General features: G+C 33.1%; 1 protein-coding gene across 2 annotated transcripts; it reads left to right on the top strand.

Moving 5' to 3' along the window:
* On the top strand, nucleotides 1-15,279 carry LOC136389369 (natural killer cells antigen CD94-like). 2 transcript variants are annotated; one of them, XM_066361175.1, is made up of 9 exons: nucleotides 1-89; nucleotides 2,373-2,540; nucleotides 3,965-4,036; nucleotides 4,345-4,440; nucleotides 5,297-5,374; nucleotides 10,432-10,545; nucleotides 11,892-12,043; nucleotides 13,912-14,018; nucleotides 14,402-15,279. In XM_066361175.1, exons 3-9 carry the CDS (start codon nucleotides 3,967-3,969, stop codon nucleotides 14,526-14,528), a joined length of 744 nt encoding a protein of 247 aa, XP_066217272.1. In that variant the 5' UTR covers nucleotides 1-89; nucleotides 2,373-2,540; nucleotides 3,965-3,966; the 3' UTR covers nucleotides 14,529-15,279. The 2 variants fall into 2 exon arrangements, with proteins under 2 accessions (XP_066217272.1, XP_066217273.1); XM_066361176.1 differs by lacking the exon at nucleotides 1-89 and adding an exon at nucleotides 641-695.
* The last annotated feature ends 3,486 nt before the right edge of the window (nucleotides 15,280-18,765 follow it).

The following is an 18,765-nucleotide window of genomic DNA, read 5'->3' as shown; positions in this document are numbered from 1 at the left end:
GTTACTGGTTTGATCCTAAAGTTGCTAGCTTGAGCAAGGATTGATTCACTGGCTCAACTGGAGCCCCCTCCCTTGGTGCCCCAGTTAACGTAAGCATGAGAAACAATCGACGAACTTAAAGTAAAGCAGCTACAAATGGATGCTTCTCATCTCTCTACTCCTATCTGTCTCTCTCCTTCGCTTAAAAAAAAGGCAAAATACTGAATACTAATAAATGTAACTTATTAGCTCAAATTATGAAATATTAGATGGGACAGAAAGAAAAATGAACTTACACTTTTTAGTGTTTAGTGTATAAAGGAAGTTAGAAAATAAAAATGAATTCTTAATTTTTAAATCAGAGAAATAAAGCTTAAAAAAACTTTTGAAAAATTAAGTACACAAAAAATACTTTTGAATAGAATTATACTTCAGTCAATCAGTTGACAAGTAGGTGGAACAAAAAGGTGATGTTTCTCTCTCTCCCTCTCCCTCTCTATCTCCCTTCCTGTCCCTCTCTTCCTTCCTCTCTCTTTCTCTAAAATATTGTATACTTCATAGATGATATATATTCTGTTCTCAGAGATAATATTTTCTTAGCATTATTCTCCTTTCTGTATTTTGAATTCTGAGTCCTTGAAGATTGCTTTTTGGTCATGGTGCTAACTGAAGGCTAATTGAGTCTTACATGAAATGAACATACTCTACAGTATACTGTATGTTTTGGATGTTTTTGTGTTTATATACATGTTTGTATTGAAATTAAGATAGAAGGACACCGAACAAAATGTTAACAATACCTATTAGTTAGTATTATTATCTAATAATAAAATGTGTTATTATTTTTTTATAAATTTAAAATTATTTCAGGATTAAATGAGATAATACCTGCAAATGCTTAACACAATGTTGACATCTTGCCAAGTGTTCAATAATTTGAGTGAATTAATATTTTAAAATTGGAGAAGCTAATTTGTACAGTGACATAATCATAGTCGATTCTGTTGATTGTGAAAGATTTAAAAATTAGTGAAATATTTATAATAATGGAGCAGATGTGTTTTATGCTGAAAATAATTATTACATTATATCATTGTTTTGAAAAGATAAATTGCTGTTCAAAAGTATAATAGTGAAAAAAGAATCAAGAAGTAGATCAGAGACAACTTTATGATCAAGTGGAGAAAGTAGTACTAGGAAGATCTGAAGAAAACTTGACGGGTTCACAAATGTAAGAAACTAGAGTCTAAGCGAATACTTTCAAGCTCTCATATTCCAGTCACAACCGTGTTAAGTGTTGAGCTTTCCAGATGCCTGTTTCTCAGTGAACTCTAGCAGTTGGAGAGAGAAGAACAAAATGAGAAATGACCACACAAAACGAATAAGAGCATATAGCCAGAACATAAAAACATTACTCTTTCACACCCTGTGGTAATCTTTTGATTACACTCATTCAGTTTTATCATTTCTATAAAAACGTACTTTTACATCAAAATCAATTTCCGGTTAATCATCATTTCTCTATTCTAGAACCCAATGAAAAAATTTTGCAAATGTGCCAACTCAAATGTTTTTTTTTTAATAAATTAAATCCACAGTTGAAATATATTTCTTCACTGTGTTTTCATTCTAGTGAATGGTGGAAACAAGTAAAACTATTTCAATCTTTTTCTACTGAGATAAGATCTATGTATTTCAACCACATAGTCATGGTTCACCCATTACACCATGGGCCATGTTATATCAGACTACTGAAGAGAAAGATAATATATTTCTGTTTTTTGTAATTAGAACACAGACTAGAGGGGAAGGGAACCAAAAATCATTAAAGCCTGAAGATTTGTCTAAGTATATTTTATTTATGCTGAAATAAACTGAAAAAGAGACTATGAAAATATTATAGAAAACTGTTTCAAAAAATAAAGCAAATGTTTTAGATATGTTTTAAAAGAACCAGGGTTCAAGTGGCTTTCACTCCAATAAAGCTCAAGACCTTAAATTTTATTATTCAAACTTTTTTCAGATGAATGTGGGGAGACTATTAGTGTTCGTGTATTTTTACTTAGCTAATATTATAGTAGTTTACAAGGTGAATGTAAAATTCTCATAAAGTACAATTTCCATTGAAAGCCCATAGCATTATTTTCTGTAATAGAGATTATATTTAGATTCTTACTATTTGGCTATTTGGTGGTGGTTGTCATAGTGGTGATAGTGATCTTTTTTTTTTTTAAATGTGCACTTTGTATTCTATGCAAAATCGGCATGGCCTTTAAATTAATTTTCCCACTCATCTCCTCTGTTAAAAAATAACTGCCTTCTTCCATGAGAAAGGATGCAGATGGTGAAATCTAAAGATTAAATATGAACTGTTTTCTCACATCTCTGTGTAGCTGACCAATACTGAAGGCTCATGGGTAACAAGGGCAGATAAGAAAGAGAGCGCAAAAGAATCACCTTGTGCTCCAGCTCACCCACATCCAGTCCATCTGCTTGCAGGGCCACCTCTTCCATCTGGACCAGACTCCACTGCCATCAACAATTCTCCCACACTGACACAGGTATCACCAACTATCTCTACAGCTGTGGGCTCAGCACCTCTCGTTGTTATCAGTGCCACTTGATTGCATTTACAGAGCAAAAAGAATAAATTTTTTTTTGAAATCTATTACATTCATTCTTGCAGGCACATGAGCTGAGCAATTCAGATCTAAAAATTGTTTTGTAAGTGAATTACTTCCTATGAAGTTTTCTTGGTTTAACGTTGAATATAGTTTTGTTAACAAATATTTCAATATATCTGTTGGATTAACAAATGCGTAGAAAGAGCATATCATTGAGGACAGGATATGGGTAATTAAGTAATTATGTAATCAATTATTATTTTTTTGATTCTCTATATTACATCTGTCTCTAAACTTTGCTATTTATGTGATACATGTTCACTTTCTTGATATATTCCAGATGAGGTAAGGATTTTTAAAGGCATTATAAATATATTTCTGTTTTCTTATGATACGTTATCTTGTGTGAAATAATTAAATGTCATAGTGAATATTATAAACACACCGAAGTTTATATATTTGTTACTCATAAAATATAACAATGGAGCATGATGTTGAACAAATAAAAATATGCAAAAAGGGTTTAAGTTGATGGTACATGAGTAACTAGTGGACATAAGAATATTTAAACTTTTTCTGTAATCAGAATTCTATTCCATATAAATTTCTGTATATTTAAATAATATTTAAAGTACTTAAAACAAGTTAATTTACTTTTAATTTGCAAGTAAAATCAATATTTCAAGGTAATTAGTTGCTTTTAGCATATACCTTCAAATTTATGGCATACCTCAACTCACCCAATAGGAGTACCCGTTAACCAATTTGCATTCCATTGTAAGGAATTCATTTCTAACATCATGTTAGTAGATAGAGATGGCAACAATCTTTAGGAGATTATAGGAAGCAAATTGCCTTTGAGTCTTTACAAAAGTGAAGATAAATTTTTAAAAAATGTATCAGGAGAGCTTGTGAAGGAGAAATTTATAATAATCCATTATGTAACATGATATAACTTTACAATACAAATGACTCATAAAATTTTACTTGGTACTTTTCTGGACAGGGACAATTTTTAAGAGTAGTATAAAAATTTTATAAATCATAGCATTTTTAACCTTTTAAAATTAAATTTTATGTTTGGAGAAGTCCAGGTGTAGCAAGTAAAATGTCAATATCCAAGTATCTAAAGAGAGAGAGTAACTGATTATTTTAAAAAAAGGGAAAGAAAATAACCGATTGTAAAAATTTTTCTTGAAAAAAATGACAAAGGTAAAATCATTCATCAATAGTTATATGACATGAAATATAATATAATTATGTATAGAGAACCTAGAAAGGATAGAACCTGAAAACTTAGAAAAAAAAAGAAAAAGACTGTCAATTTGTGCCTTTTATATATGTATCTTAAAATTTTTCAGAAATGAATGAAAAAAATTTAACATATGCAGATGTAAAATATCTTCCTTCTAAGAAGCAGAAACAAAAAAAAAGTGAGTATTATTTTCCATTTCTATTGAATCTTGATATAATTTTCTGTTCTTTGTTAAATCATTTCTCTAAAGATTTTCATCATAATTTACCACATGACATATTATATCTAACTTATTTTTCAGATTTTGTCATTTAAAAGATTTACCCAATGGACGTTACCTAGGAAGAAGAAAACAATTACATGGATTTCTTTTATTTGAGAAATAAAATCTTTTGTCAATTCTATTCACACATATTAATAGCCTAATGCTTTGTGAGAAATAGCGTGACTATGAAGCAGTAACCACATCTCTGTTTTAATCTCCAGAGATAAAAGAGCAGCATATTTATTCAGATGTGAAAACATCTGCTTCACAGTCCAGTCAGACGAAGATAACAAGACCTCGATCACCTAAAGAAAAAGGTAGAGTTTATGTAGAGGACCAGCTTATATGTCCTCAAATTGCAGAGCCTATGTGTACATAATTCAAGTAAAATGTGGCAGAAAACTTTGTTCTGAATTAGTGTTCCAGTTTCATGAGGTTTTTTAAATCATATTTTATAATTTAAACTCCTTCATAAAAAGCAGTATTGAAAATTAAATATCCAGAGAATGAATGTAGTTTGAGTTCTGTCCACACACATGCATTACTAAGTAGGAAAAGCGTTTCTTTTCAACTTCTTTGGAAACAATTGTGACTCTCCTGATATCACTATCGCTCATTCTACAAAGTTTCAAGAGACAATATTTAGTGAACATGATCTGATACAAAGGTAGGATTATAATTTCTTCTCTGCAATAGCTGTGGTTAATCTTACTGTTGAAGGACACTAGTGAGAAAGGCTCCAATGAGAAAATTGTTATGTGTATGCAAGCATATGATATTTCCAAAATAATATATATCTTTTGATTTGGAATCAATAAAAATGACTTATTTAAAAGTATATTTAAAAATGACATTTTTAAAACCAAGTACATAGATCTAATATTTCTTTGTATTCATAAATCATTGAGATAAATTAGGGGATTATTTTGGTAAAGTTAGAATAAATGATTTCCTCAAGAGAACACAGGGATAGAATCGAAAGCAGAACCCAGGCATCTAATTCTCAGTCTATTGTTGGTTCCAATTGGTCAGTATCCAATTTAAATTATGATTTCAAATCTGAAGACATTCAAAAGGTAAGGTTTTTAAATTATGGAGTCTCCTTGTAAACTCTCCTCTTTAATTCAGTCCTCTATTTGCTGAGTTCCTCAATCTCTCTTTTCCTCTCTTCAGTTCTATTTACCTGGTGCCTCATTCTTGGAATCTTCTGTTTCTTTCTCCTTTTAACAACTGGAATCTTGGGATTCATGGGTAAGTTAAACAAGACCTGTGGCCTAAATCAATTATCTTTTTCTTAGAAGTCACTATTTTTACTAGTATTTCTCTCCTACTAGTTCCATAGCCATGATCTCCATTTCTACCGAGGAAACCCCTCCTTCTGCCTTCATCACGAATGTAATCATTGGGCCATTTCAAAGTTCATTAAAAGCTTTTGGTGTTTTTTGTTTGTGTGTGTTTTTTTGTTCTTGTTTTTTGTTTTTTACATATAATGCCTGAATTGTATCCAGGATATTGCCAGGAATGGTATAATGAGCATTTGCTGCTGGTTGATCATGCTGTGTGCACATTAACTTTCTCTCTCCTCTCTGACATTTTTTAATTACTATCAAGTCCTCTTGGAACCTTCATTTTGCAGCTCAGATTTACTTTTCTAATTATTTATTCTTATAAATGCCTAATTCAGTTTAATATATTTTTCTCTTATAATATTGTAATTGCTTCCTCATGAGTCCTAACATCAACAGACTTCAAAATCCTATTGACATTGGCACAAAAACTTCTCCAGATATATTTCTGATCATGTCCTTAAAATGCCAAGAAATCATTAATGGTTTTTTCATTCTCCACTGAATTATGTTAAAACTCCCCTACTTATATTTGCTTTTATAATCATAATCTAATTTAAACTAAACAATTTTAAGTTTTACTCATGTTCTAATTAGCTTCAACTTATTCTAGATCACCCACTGTTTCCCGCACGTTTTCTAAGCTTCTTTTCCTTACACATTTGCTCATGCTGTTCCCTTCACTGGACAGCCTTCTGCCTACAGCCCATCTCTGCCTATGCATTTCATACCCGTTTTATAAAATATGGATGACTTTTCAAAACCCTCCATGACATATTTTCTAGTTCCTTAACTAGATGTTAATTCTTTCTTCCTAAAACCCATTTTATCACTTTTTATTATTATCATCTCACAAGTTTTCCTCTAGATTATAGTTTCTGAACTTCAGTACTATTGATATTTTGGTGGGGTGACATCAATAAATCAGGATACATATATTCAAAGATAACATGTCCAGGCCCTGGCTGGTTGGCTCAGTGGTAGAGCGTCGGCCTGGTGTGCAGAGGTCCCGGGTTTGATTCCCGACCAGGGCACATAAAAAAAGCACCCATCTGCTTCTTCACCCCTCCCCCTCTCCTTCCTTTCTGCCTCTCTCTTCCCCTCCCGCAGCGAAGGCTCCATTGGAGCAAAGATGGCCTGGGCGCTGGAGATGGCTCCTTGGCCTCTGCCCCAGGCGCTAAAGTGGCTCTGGTCGCAGCAAAGCGTCGCCCCTGGTGGGCGTGCCAGGTGGATCCCGGTCAGGCGCATGCGGGAGTCTGTCTGACTGTCTCTCCCCATTTCCAGCTTCAGAAAAATACAAAAAAAAACAAAAAAAAAAACAAAAAAACAAACAAAGATAACATGTCCAGGTTATCTTGTCGTTCAATTATGTTGCATACCCATTACCCAAAGTCAGATTGTCCTCTGTCACCTTCTATCTAGTTTTCTTTGTGCCCCTCCCCCTCCCCCTTCTCCTCTCCCTCTCCCCCCTCCCCCGGTAACAACCACACTCTTATCAATGTCTCTTAGTCTCACTTTTATGTCCCACCTACGTATGGAATAATGCAGTTCCTGGTTTTTTCTGATTTACTTATTTCACTTCGTATAAAGTTATCAAGATCCCACCATTTTGCTGTAATGATCTGATGTCATCCTTTCTTATGGCTGAGTAGTATTCCATAGTGTATATGTGCCACATCTTCTTTATCCAGTCATCTATTGACGGGCTTTTTGGTTGTTTCCATGGACTGGCCACTGTGAACAATGCTGCAATGAACATGGGGCTGCATGTGTCTTTACGTATCAATGTTTCTGAGTTTTGGGGGTATATACCCAGTAGAGGGATTGCTGGGTCATAAGGTAGGTGGTGGGGTAATTCTTTGTTAGGGATGTTGTTTCATGCATTATAGGATATTTAACAGCATCCCTGAACTTTTCTCACTAGATGAGAGCAGTTACATCTAAAAGTTTCCAGATATTGCCAGTGCCCTCTGGAGGAAAAAATTAGCCCCAATTGAGAACCACGGCTCTAGATTATTTGCTATTCATGTTAGACATTGTGGGTAATTAAAAATAATTAAGAAGTCTTGCATTAAAGGAAGCTAGAGTCAATCACAGTCAGTGAGTATTTATAGTTCTCTGTGTATAACTTTAAAGAGCACCATCCTGTTTAATGACCTTGGCTCTAAGCTTCCTGGTTTGCAAACCAAGCTCTTTGATGTCTGCATGTGCAATGTTTATGAAATATAGTATTCCTACTATACAATTCTACACTTTCTATAAAAATAAAATTATATAATAAAATGTCTTTCAACAATCTAATCCTTTCACTTAACATAAAGTTCCCATGGTTCATCTGTGATGGAATATATCAGTCTGATATTCCTTTAAATTGCCAAAAAATATTTTATTGTGTATATAGAATTAAATTGTATATTAACCCCTTATCAGATATGTGATTTGAAAATATTTTCCCATCATTTTAGTTACATTTTTACTCTTTTGCTGGTAAATTTTGATATACAAACCTTTGAAATTTTGAAGTCCAATATATCTTTCTTTCTTTTGTTACTTGTAGTTTGAGTGTTATATCTAAGAAGCCATTGCCTAATTTAGGATCACAAGAGTTTACACATATCTTCTAAAATATTTATACTTTTAGTTTTCACATTTGCATGTATGATCACTTTTGAGTTAATGTTTGTTAAGTGATATGAGGTGAATATGAGCCATTTTTCCATTTATTCAGTTCTTTAATATTTCTCCAAAGTCGTCTAATTTTTAAGAGTAGATTTTTACACTACCTATTTAAAATTTTTTTATGAGAATTCTATTATTTTTATGCTATTATAAATATTTTCTCTTAATTTAATTTTAACATTGCTGTTAGTATAAAGAAATACGGTTATATTTCTATATTGCTCTTACACCATGTAGCATTGTAGTTCACTAGCTCTTAGAAGTTTTTGTGAATGTCTTCAGATTTTCTCCGTAGACTATCTGGATAGTTTTATGTCATTTCTTGGATAATTTAACTAATTAACACCTTTAAGTTCCATGTTGAATAAAAGTGTTGACATGCATATTGTCATCTTGTTTCTAATATTAGGGGAAGAGCATTCAGCCTTTCAACCAGAAGATAGAGCTTTGAGCATGTGCACAATTGCCCAAGGATGACAGTGATTTTAGCAAAGTCTTCTTTGACTCCGTCTTTCCCCGATCTCACTTAAGATGGTTAAGATATCTGCTTGTGTTGGTATCACAGCCATCTGTTAGACTCTACTAATTGCTGGCTGATGACTCTAGTTTTTGATGATGTTCTGAGGAATAAACTCCCCCAAAGTCTAATCTAATTTGGCCTGTCATTTTTTCAGGGGTAGTAATTGAGACCAGTCTTTGACATTTGTACTCACCCCAAGAAGGCTTTTTTAGATACGTCTTCCGTTCTCTCCAATAAATTGACTCAACTATTTTTAAAATGATTGCTTTCATGGAGATACAAACCTCTTCTTAGCTCTTTACAACCATTCCCTATTCCTCACGTCCCACCTCCACCACAGTCCCTTCAGTGTCCATGGTTATCAAGAGCATCCTTAGGCTTGAACTTTCCAGATCAAATAAAATTACTTCCTTTGGGAAAATTTAAAGCTCCTTGTCTAATGAAATGCTTGAAACAGAGACAGTGGCCCACTTTTCTGGGTAACACCTTTGCTTTATGAGCCAGGTCATGGAAGGAAGGCAGAGTAACCTCTGGTTTTTTCGGCTTACCTTTCTCCTACTGAGAGGTAGTCTGGAATGTGAGCATGAGAGCAAACAATGCTCCAATATTCTTGACCTACTCCAACCGAGGGAGCTCCTCTCTACTCTATAGGAATGGGTTGGGTGGAGGAGAGGAGCCCCAATCCCATAGCGCATTGCCTAGAATTTAACTTGTACAACATAGAACTAGAAGGAATAAAAAATGCTGGAGAGATAGCCTTAGCTCATGATGTCTATGTAGAGATATCATAGACTGGGACCTGAGATGAAAAGGAGCTTACTTTTTCTGGTGACAACCACTTATAGTGTATACTCCATGACGTTGACCTCAGGTGGGGTAATAGAACAGGTTATGACTCAAGTTTTACAGACTCTTACTGTTCTTATCATGATTTAGTAGATATTTCTTAATTTAAAATATATCTTTAAGACAAGTTTTAAATATATTAAATGTTTTGTTTTGTTTCTTTTCATAATAGTTGATTTCATATTGGCTGTTTTGCTAAGCTTATCATGCCACCATTGTGTGAGGGGCATTGTGTATTTTTTATTTTAATGTGCTTTTTAGAGTAAAACCTGATCTTTTTATGACATGATATTTGTTTGTATTTCCATTCTTATCTCCCTAAAATCCCTTATATGAAACCTATCTTTTGATGTACTGAATAACTTTGGATTACATTACTTTAATATTTCATGTTTATTCCATTTGTTACTTTAGAAAACTATTGCAGCAAACTAGAATTTTGGTGTCTTTTTCACTTTTTTGCCTTTCTTTCATTCATAAAGAAAAGACAAATGTAAGATAGACATTAATATGTGAAGTCTTGCTGATTGCATAACACTATTCTAGACGTTCCATTTAGTCATTCAACTCTCTGCTGAGTTCCAGCAGCAACACTCAATATTCTTTGTATCACCCATCATATAGTACTCTAACTGCTCACTCTGAGCATCACAATGAGTGAATTTCTTGAGGACAAAATCTTTGCATAATTCATTGTTCTGTCATCAAGGTTCACTAAAAAGTGTTTTCATTAATTAATGTATTTTCAACAAATGATAGATGTCTGTGTAAATCATATGCTGAGAGGTAATGCCTGAAGTGGGCACAAATAAAAATACCCCTTACTCTTCACCATTGACTAATATATTAAAATTAAAATGCTGCTTTTTATTCAACGCCATGTTATATTCTCCTTGAGCTAATGATGTTGAGTAAAGTTTTCCAGGCTCATCAGAAATGCCAAACACAGAAATCGCCACTGGACTGCAGAATAAAGGAAGACAATTCCACGTTTAAAAACCTAACTCCCAAAGAGGAACCACCTAACACAGGTATGCAGGTAAATGGATTGAAGACTGAGACCAACAATTGTTTCTCAGTTTTGCTAAATCATCTGATATTCTGCTTAACTTGAATATTCTTATAGAATAAACAAATTATGGAGTCCAAATTTCTTCTTTATTTAATTGAACAAAAATAAATCAGCCTGTCCTTGAGGTTAGATTTTTTTATATGCATAATATTATATTTTTAAAATTAGTACCAGTTCAATAGAAAAACAAACAAAAAATCTAGGTTTTCTTTACCAGACCCTGTACTCATTATTAGGACCTTTATTATGGGTATGTAGATCAGGTACTAAGTTTAGATTGTCTCTGTACCTACAGATTTTATTCAGTCAAAAGCAGTAATTTTCAACCTTTTCTACACATGACACACATAAGGTGATTACCAAAATTTGGCAGCACTTCAGAAAATATATTATTGTCAATCTGACAAAAAAAAATTAAGTATAATTTTGATTCATTCACACCATACAGCTATTGTTTTGTTAGCTGTCATTTTTTACTTGACAATCTAAGGGAAAAGAGGCCAGTGCTCCTGAATAAATAGTTACGTGCTGCATGTTATAAAATTTCTTATGACATCCCAGTCTGCCATTGCGGTTGAAAATCTCTGGTCTAGCCTGACCAGGTGATGGCACAGAAGATAGAGCATCGGCTTGGGATGCAGAGGATCCAAATTTGAAACCCTGAGGTCGCTGGCTTGAACACAGGGTGGCTGGCTTTAGTGTGGGATCATAGACATGACCCCATGGTCACTAGCTTGAACCTAAAGATCACTGGCATGAAGCCCAAGGTCACTTGTTTGATTCCAAGGTTGCTGGCTGGAGCAAGGAGACACTTCATCTGCTGTAGCCCCCCAGACAAGGCGCATATCAGAAAGCAATCAAAGAACAACTAAGATGCTGCAGTGAAGAATTGATGCTTCTCATCTCTCTCCCTTCTTGTCTCTCTGTTCTTATCTCTCCCTCCTTTGTTCCTCTCTCTCTCTTTCTCTCTCTCTTGCTAAAAGAGAGAGAGAAAGAGAGAGAGTCACTAGGCTAGATAGTACAAAGAAGCACATCTTATTGTAAAGTTCTTTCAGTTTGAGTTGTGAGGAAAAATATCAATCTTAGAAAATTTCTTTAAAATTTCTAATAATATTATGCATAGACTTGAAGAAATATAAGTAATAAAACTCTTTAACCAGGCAAGGGCATTTTTTAGTAATCTGAAAGAAACTTATCAGTCTCATAAAGCAAATGGTTTTAGAAGGACTAAGTAGGATTTCTCAACATCTCCACATCCTTTCAGGAGACACACTAACTGCTCTGGCAATATCTTTTGTTTTCAAGGAAATAAGAGCAGGACGTGTGACTATAAATGGTCATGTGGTAGAAACAGTTGTTATTATTTTTCGGATGAACTTAAGAACTTTGAAGACAGTAAGAAATTCTGCAAAGAAATGGACTGCACACTTGTTAAGATAGACGATGAAAAAGAAATGGTGATGTATATCTTTGTTTTCCAACTCACACCATACAGGGGTGGGCAAAAGTAGCTTTAGAGTTGTAATCAAATAACTAATACAATAATTAATAAATAAAATACAAGAAAATGGTTTTTCATATACAAAATTATAAACCTATCTTTTCTCACCTGTATTTATTTGGCCATTAGTTATTGGCTAAATCTCAATGCTTCACAATATTTGAGTGTCTCAGCACTGTGTACGTTAGTAACATGACTCAGATCCAAAGTGCTTATGTTAAAGTCAGAAATACAAATGGAAATTAAATTAGAATTTTATTTATCTAACTCCTCCATAAGTAGAATTTCCACAAGATAGCAAATACAAAGTCAAAAATAATGCTGTTAGAAAAATATTAGCCTTAAAATATGTTATTTTATGAAGAAAAATTGTATGTCTTATACTGATAATTTTATAGAAATTTAGCTTCAGCTCCTCTGAAAAAAAATCATCTTACCACTTAAAAAGTTATAAAATATAACATTACCACTGAGTTAGAGGTAAAAAGAAAAACAATATGAATTTAAAGGTGATGGTCAATTATTTCTAAATCCTATTAAATTTTAATACAGACTAGCTTCCAAAGAAAACTGAACTGACTTATTTCATAATCTTTATCATTTTATTTTGCTTTGAATGCAAAAATTATTTACTATTATTTCTGAAAAAAGCAATATATCTTAATAGTCCATGTCAAGATTAGTTTTTAAATATTCTGTCAAAGATAGATTAAAGACACTAGAATCACTCTTAGTGATTGGATAATCCAATTATCCATATTTATGGCTTTCAACAACTCAAGAGTCACTATAAAAGAATATAAACTTAAAAACGATCCAGAAAACAAAGAAAAATTTGAATCTAGAAAATAAACATTTGCAAAGTCTGAATTAATCTTATTTTTAGTACAACAGATAACTGCCTGTATGGCAATAGATGTTAACTAGACAATGTGGTAATCATTTTGTATATGTACAAATAGGAGCTTACTACATTATACACCTAAAATTAATATAAACTTTTATATCAATATATTTCCATTTTTAACCAGAAAATTGCAATTGCTGTTAATAAAACAAATTTTTAAAAATCGATTTTGCTTACTGACAAGGTAAAGAGCTTATATAAAAATATTTATATTGAGAATTGGCCAAACTCCAGATAGACCGGTTGGTTGGAGCATCCTTCCAAAGTACTGAGGTTGCTGGTCCAATCCCTGGGTCAGGGCACATACAGGAATAGATCAATTATCCTGTCTGTGTGTGTCTCTCTCCCTTCCTCTCTCTCTAAAATTAATAAAAAGATAAACCTTAAAACAAATGGCCTGGTAAGGGAGCAAATGTGATATTTCAATACTATCTCTGTTTATCATAAATTGATGACATTTTAGAGATAAATATATATAAGATTTACATGAATGGTGACCAGATTTTTAAAAATACTTATATAACTATACTAAACCCACCCTGAATTCTTACAGAAATATTAGAAAAGGAGTGAAAAGTGTGAGCTTTCACACCTGGAGCCCAAAGCAGAAATCAGACTTTCCTCAGAACTCATTTTTAAGCTACAGCCATAGTATTGAAAGCAAATTAAAAGATTTCAGTAATTCTAAATAAACATATGTAAATTAAGAGAGTAGTTTTTTTTGTCACAATTATACCTCTATATTTAAAAAAATACCAAAAGCTGAGCTTCCATTATTTTACAATTTAAATAAAATCAGGATGAAGATGATCTCTATATTTTTGGTTTTTCACAATAATAAAAATATCAACAAGGTCATCTTTATTTTAGAATTATAAAAGGATTCTTACTAACAAAACATATTTCTTTTATAACAGAAGTTCATTCAAAGCCAATTGCACTCTCTCTCTTGGATTGGGTTGTACCGTAAAGGAACCAGCAGTCAATGGTCATGGGAAGATGGCTCACACCCATTTAACAAAATGTAAGTCTCTAGAATAGAAGCAAAGTAAGAATTTCTATAATCACAGATTCTGGTTTACACTTCTGAAAGTGTACAGGGAAAAATGCACACACATATATATAAGCATGTATACATACATATATATGTACATACATGTACACACACATATCATAACGACTTAAACTCAGTAAATGAATAAATGGAGAGAAAAAGTCTTTGCAGCTTTTAGAACTTCATGCTTATATTTCTCTTAAGATACTCTTTCAGAGACCCTAGGGCACCGAGAGGTAATGTATATAATGTAAGAAAAACCTACCACCTTAACTTTGGTCAATATTTTTTATTGTGTCTGCAATAGTGAATGAATGTTTTACATCATTTATATGCTTCTATTTTATGTTAAGCAATTTTGAAGAGTCTAAGAAAGGAAACTGTGCAAGGATGACGACAGAAGGGAAGATTATTTCTTCTGACGGTAACAAACGCTCGCACTATATCTGTGAGAAGAAAATTGGTTGTCTTGTGACCTAACAATGAGAACACAACAAAAACAACAGAAGACTCTTCAAAGTTCTAGGGTTTCTGTTTCATTTCAGATATCTTTGATTTTCTGGGCTGTACCAGTATTTTAGCCTCTGCTTGATTTGAGGCTGGAATAATTGGTATATCATGAAGAGTTACGTTAGACACACAGTCTGCCCCTCTCCTGTGAAGACCGCCAATTGACAATGAGCATGAGCACAGGTTGGTGGGGTAAAAGAGTGTGAGTGCTTCAGATGGAGGATAGGAAGCAGAGTTCTGTATACCCTATGCCTGCAACTCACACAGACTTCTCAAGAGTTCTACAAATTCAGTCACTGTAATGCACTTTGCGGCTGGGAATTATTGCCAACTGTCATTAAAGTTATTATTCTGTGAGGGTGTATGCATTTGTTTCATTCCTTACTTTTTCAGACAACGATAGTAGAGTATACTAGAAAGAGAATAGTATTTTAAATTAGATATGAGTTTAAGATCTGCACCACAATGAATATGTGTTCTCTGGCAAGTTTGAGCTTCAGAGTCTTAGTTTTCTTATTAGTAGGAAAATTATAATGCTGTTTTTGCAAAGTGACAGTACCATCAGCAGTGTATAAAAGTTCCATTTGCTTGCACATTTCCAGAATTCAATATTGTCAGTTATAAAAATCATTTCAATAAGAGTGTAGTATAATTTAATGGTGATTTTTAATTTGTATTTCTCTAATAAATAAATGTTGCTAATCATCTTTTCATGTGTTTTTTGTCAACCACATATCTTCTATAATATAATGTTAATTAAAATATTTTTTATTTATTTTGGGTTGTTTGTTATGTTATTATTGAGTTACAAAGTTATTTATATATTTTGAGTACTGGTATTTTATCAGACATGTTTTATAAATATTATTATATTGTCTTTCAATTTTATCTTTCATTTTCTTAATTCATTCTTTATAACAAGGTTTAAGGAGTTTTTTTGTGTCCTAAAAAATTTTAAATTAACTAGAGGTTGAAACTTTTTGTCTTATGTTCTCTTCTAAAAGTTAAAGTTAACATTAAATTCTATACTTCATTTCATGTTCATTTCTGTAGATGATGCAAGTACAGGTTGAGTTCTTTTTTAAAAAAATTTGCATATAGATGACTATTTCAGCACCACTTTTTAAAACAACACTATTATTCTATTGAAATATCATGGCATTTTTGTCAGAAATCAACTGATTATATGTGGATGAATCTATTTCAAATTTCTATTAGGCTTCATTGACTGGTATTTATCTTTTTTCACCAAGATCTTGATTATTTTGTGAATTTGTAATAAGTCTTTGTGGGTTTACTTCAATTTTATATACTTATTTTATTTTATTTGTTAATTTATTTGATTGAATTGGTTCTCCAAACTATACATTTTTCAATTGTACAACTCAATATGATACAATCTACATTCATGTCTGGGACAGGTGGGTACTGCATATAAAAATCTTTTAAAAATTTTTGTACTAAAAAATATTTCCCTTTTCATTGAATTTATCGGGTTAACAAAATTATGCAGGTTTCAGGTGCACAATTCTACAACACATCATCTGTATACAGTATTGTATGTGCACCGCCACAAGTCTAGCCTCAGTTCATCAATCACCACTTATCACCCCATACCTCCTCCACTGACCTCAATCCACCTCCCTCCAGCAGTCAGCACACAGTTGTCGGAGTTTGTGAGTTTTTTCTCTTTTTTTTTCCTTTTTCTCAATACCTTTACCTCCCTCACCCTGCCACCACCACCAACAAACCAGTTCTCTATAAGTCTGGATCTATTTGATTTTTTATCTTTTTTCAAGTTGAGTTTACATACAATATTATCTTATATTAGATTCAGGTGTACAGCATATTTTATAGTAAGTTGAACTACAATACCATACTTTGTATTTTCTCAAAAGTGTTTTAATTTTTTTTCCCCAAAAAGTAAAGTTTCCCTAGAGGCCATATTTTGATTATAATTCCATTCCCCAGTAAAAGTAACAAGGGCTGCTGGAGAAATGGCTGATTTTAAGATGGGGGCAGGAAATGTACAAGGTGAGCCTGGAGCATTCTGTGGTGCTGAACAATAGGAAGTGCCTAACGAGATGGTGTGTCAAAAGGATATGGCGCCTGGCCATGGGATGGCGCAGTGGATAGAACGTCGAACTGGGATGCGGAGGACCCAGGATCAAGACCCCGTGGTCACCAGCTTGAGCGTGGGCTTATCTGGTTTGAGCAAAGCTCACCAGCTTGAACCCAAGGTTGCTGGCTTGAGCAAGGGGTTACTTGGTCTGCTGAAGGCCCACAGTCAAGGCATATATGAGAAAGCAATCAATGAACAACTAAGGTGTCACAACAAAAACTAATGATTCATACTTCTCATCTTTCACCCTTCCTGTATGTCTGTCCCTCTCTCTGACTCAATCTGTCTCTGTAAAAAAAAAAGGATATATGCCTGACCTGTGGTGGCGCAGTGGATAAAGTATTGACCTGGAATGCTGAGGTTGTCGGTTCAAAACCCTGGGCTTGCCCGGTCAAGGCACATATGGGAGTTGGGAGTTGAAGCTTCCTGCTCCTCCCCCCTTCTCTCTCTCTCTCTCTCTCTCTCTCAATCTCTCTCTCTCTCCTCTAAAATGAATAAATAAATAAAAATAATTTTAAAAAAAAAAGGATATGACAACTAGGTAAAAATTTCCTGTAGTCAAAGCTAAATCAATGTGAGCAACAAATAATGCATCATTAAATTCTAACTCAAAATAAAAAAGTTTGGGGAATCCATAAGAGTATATAATGATTGAATTAATTAATCTCCTGTGCCGAAAAATTCTTCATCAGGTAGTTACTCATGCTTCAAGGAAGTGGGACTGGACTCCTCACTCCCTAAACCAGTTGTTCTCAAACATTTTGAAGTCAGGGCACATTTAAAGTCCTACAAATAATTGTAGGCGCACTATATACAAATTTCTGAGAAATATGTTATCATAAGTCAAATATTAAAGAAAAAAATATAAAATCCAAGTGTGCTTTTATGGTAATTAAACAAAATAAATATGACAAAATTAAAATTATTCTGACATTAAAAAACATTTTTATGTTACATTTTTTTGAGTTATGCTTTTTAAAATTCATAAAAAAGAGGGGTTAAAAATTAAAGAATGACAAAAATGTTATATATATATATAAAACATTTAAATGTTATATATATATATAACATATATATGTATATTTATATACATTCTTAATAAGATTTAGTAAATTCAGCAGGTCCCAGTGAGAATGTGTTAAGTTTTTTCATTCTTGTGTTATGAGAAACATGAGCTTGATGTGTCCTAATGATTTCCTTAATGTTTGGGCATATATTTGAAAGGCAAACTCTCATTTTCTCGTCATTACATTAAAGAATTCCTCTCTTTTTACTCTTAATTGTGTTGAGTACAGAAAACCCCCACCATCATATCATCTTAACTTGACACCAAACAAAGGATAGAAGAAATTTGCCTCCAGTCTTTCCGGAGAATATGGGGTTAATGTAATGTAAACAATCCAGCATCACAGCTTAACACCCTTTTGCAACCTAATCAGGCAAGTGAGGTGAGGAGTTAGAAAGATTGTCAGTTTACAGCCAATTCCCCACACCTATGTCACCCAAAAATCTAAACTACAAAAACCCTGTTGGTTTTTTGGTCCCCAACAGGCACATATTTCTCTGGAATACCATATGGAGCACCTAGAAATCTTCTAGGGTGCACCAGTGTGCCCTCGCGCACACTTTGAGAATCACTGCCTTAAACACTTATTTTACATTTATTTTTTTTTATCTTTTTATTTCCAATTTTACTATTTTCTCTTCTTAATTTTGTTATTTCTTCACTTTGCATGATTTGGTTGTTGTTTTTTCTTTTTCTAGTTATTCAGGGTGGAAGCTGAGATTATTGATTTGTTCAAATCTTCAATATCCTTAGTAATTTATGACTATATATGCTATTGGTTACTAAAAGAGTGTTTAAGTCTTCTACTATTGTGGATTTCTCAATTTTTCTTTTCAGTTCTATCAAGGTTATATTTTATTTTAGAAATAGTTCTAAAGTACATAGAACATTATAACAGATACAAGGATCTAACTTTAAAAATATAATAAATACTGATATTTTATCTATTTGCTTCAGATCCAGATATCATTAAGGAGGACACTGTACTCCTCCCCAAGCCCATTCACTTTCTGATACAT

Source organism: Saccopteryx leptura, chromosome 1 (genome assembly GCF_036850995.1).
Source record: "Saccopteryx leptura isolate mSacLep1 chromosome 1, mSacLep1_pri_phased_curated, whole genome shotgun sequence".
In the NCBI taxonomy this organism is placed as follows: domain Eukaryota; kingdom Metazoa; phylum Chordata; class Mammalia; order Chiroptera; family Emballonuridae; genus Saccopteryx; species Saccopteryx leptura.
The sequence above is the reverse complement of the archived record's forward strand: the minus strand, read 5'-3'. Positions and strand labels throughout refer to the sequence as shown.

What these genes read in the sequence shown, in the direction of transcription:
- LOC136389369 (XM_066361175.1), top strand. Translation starts at nt 3,967, where the DNA reads ATGAATGAAAAAAATTTAACATATGCAGATGTAAAATATCTTCCTTCT. An exon ending in GAAGCAGAAACAAAAAAAAA is followed by an intron (nt 4,037 to 4,344) that starts GTGAGTATTATT and finishes TTTAATCTCCAG; the next exon opens with AGATAAAAGAGCAGCATATT. An exon ending in TGGAATCTTGGGATTCATGG is followed by an intron (nt 5,375 to 10,431) that starts GTAAGTTAAACA and finishes TGTTGAGTAAAG; the next exon opens with TTTTCCAGGCTCATCAGAAA.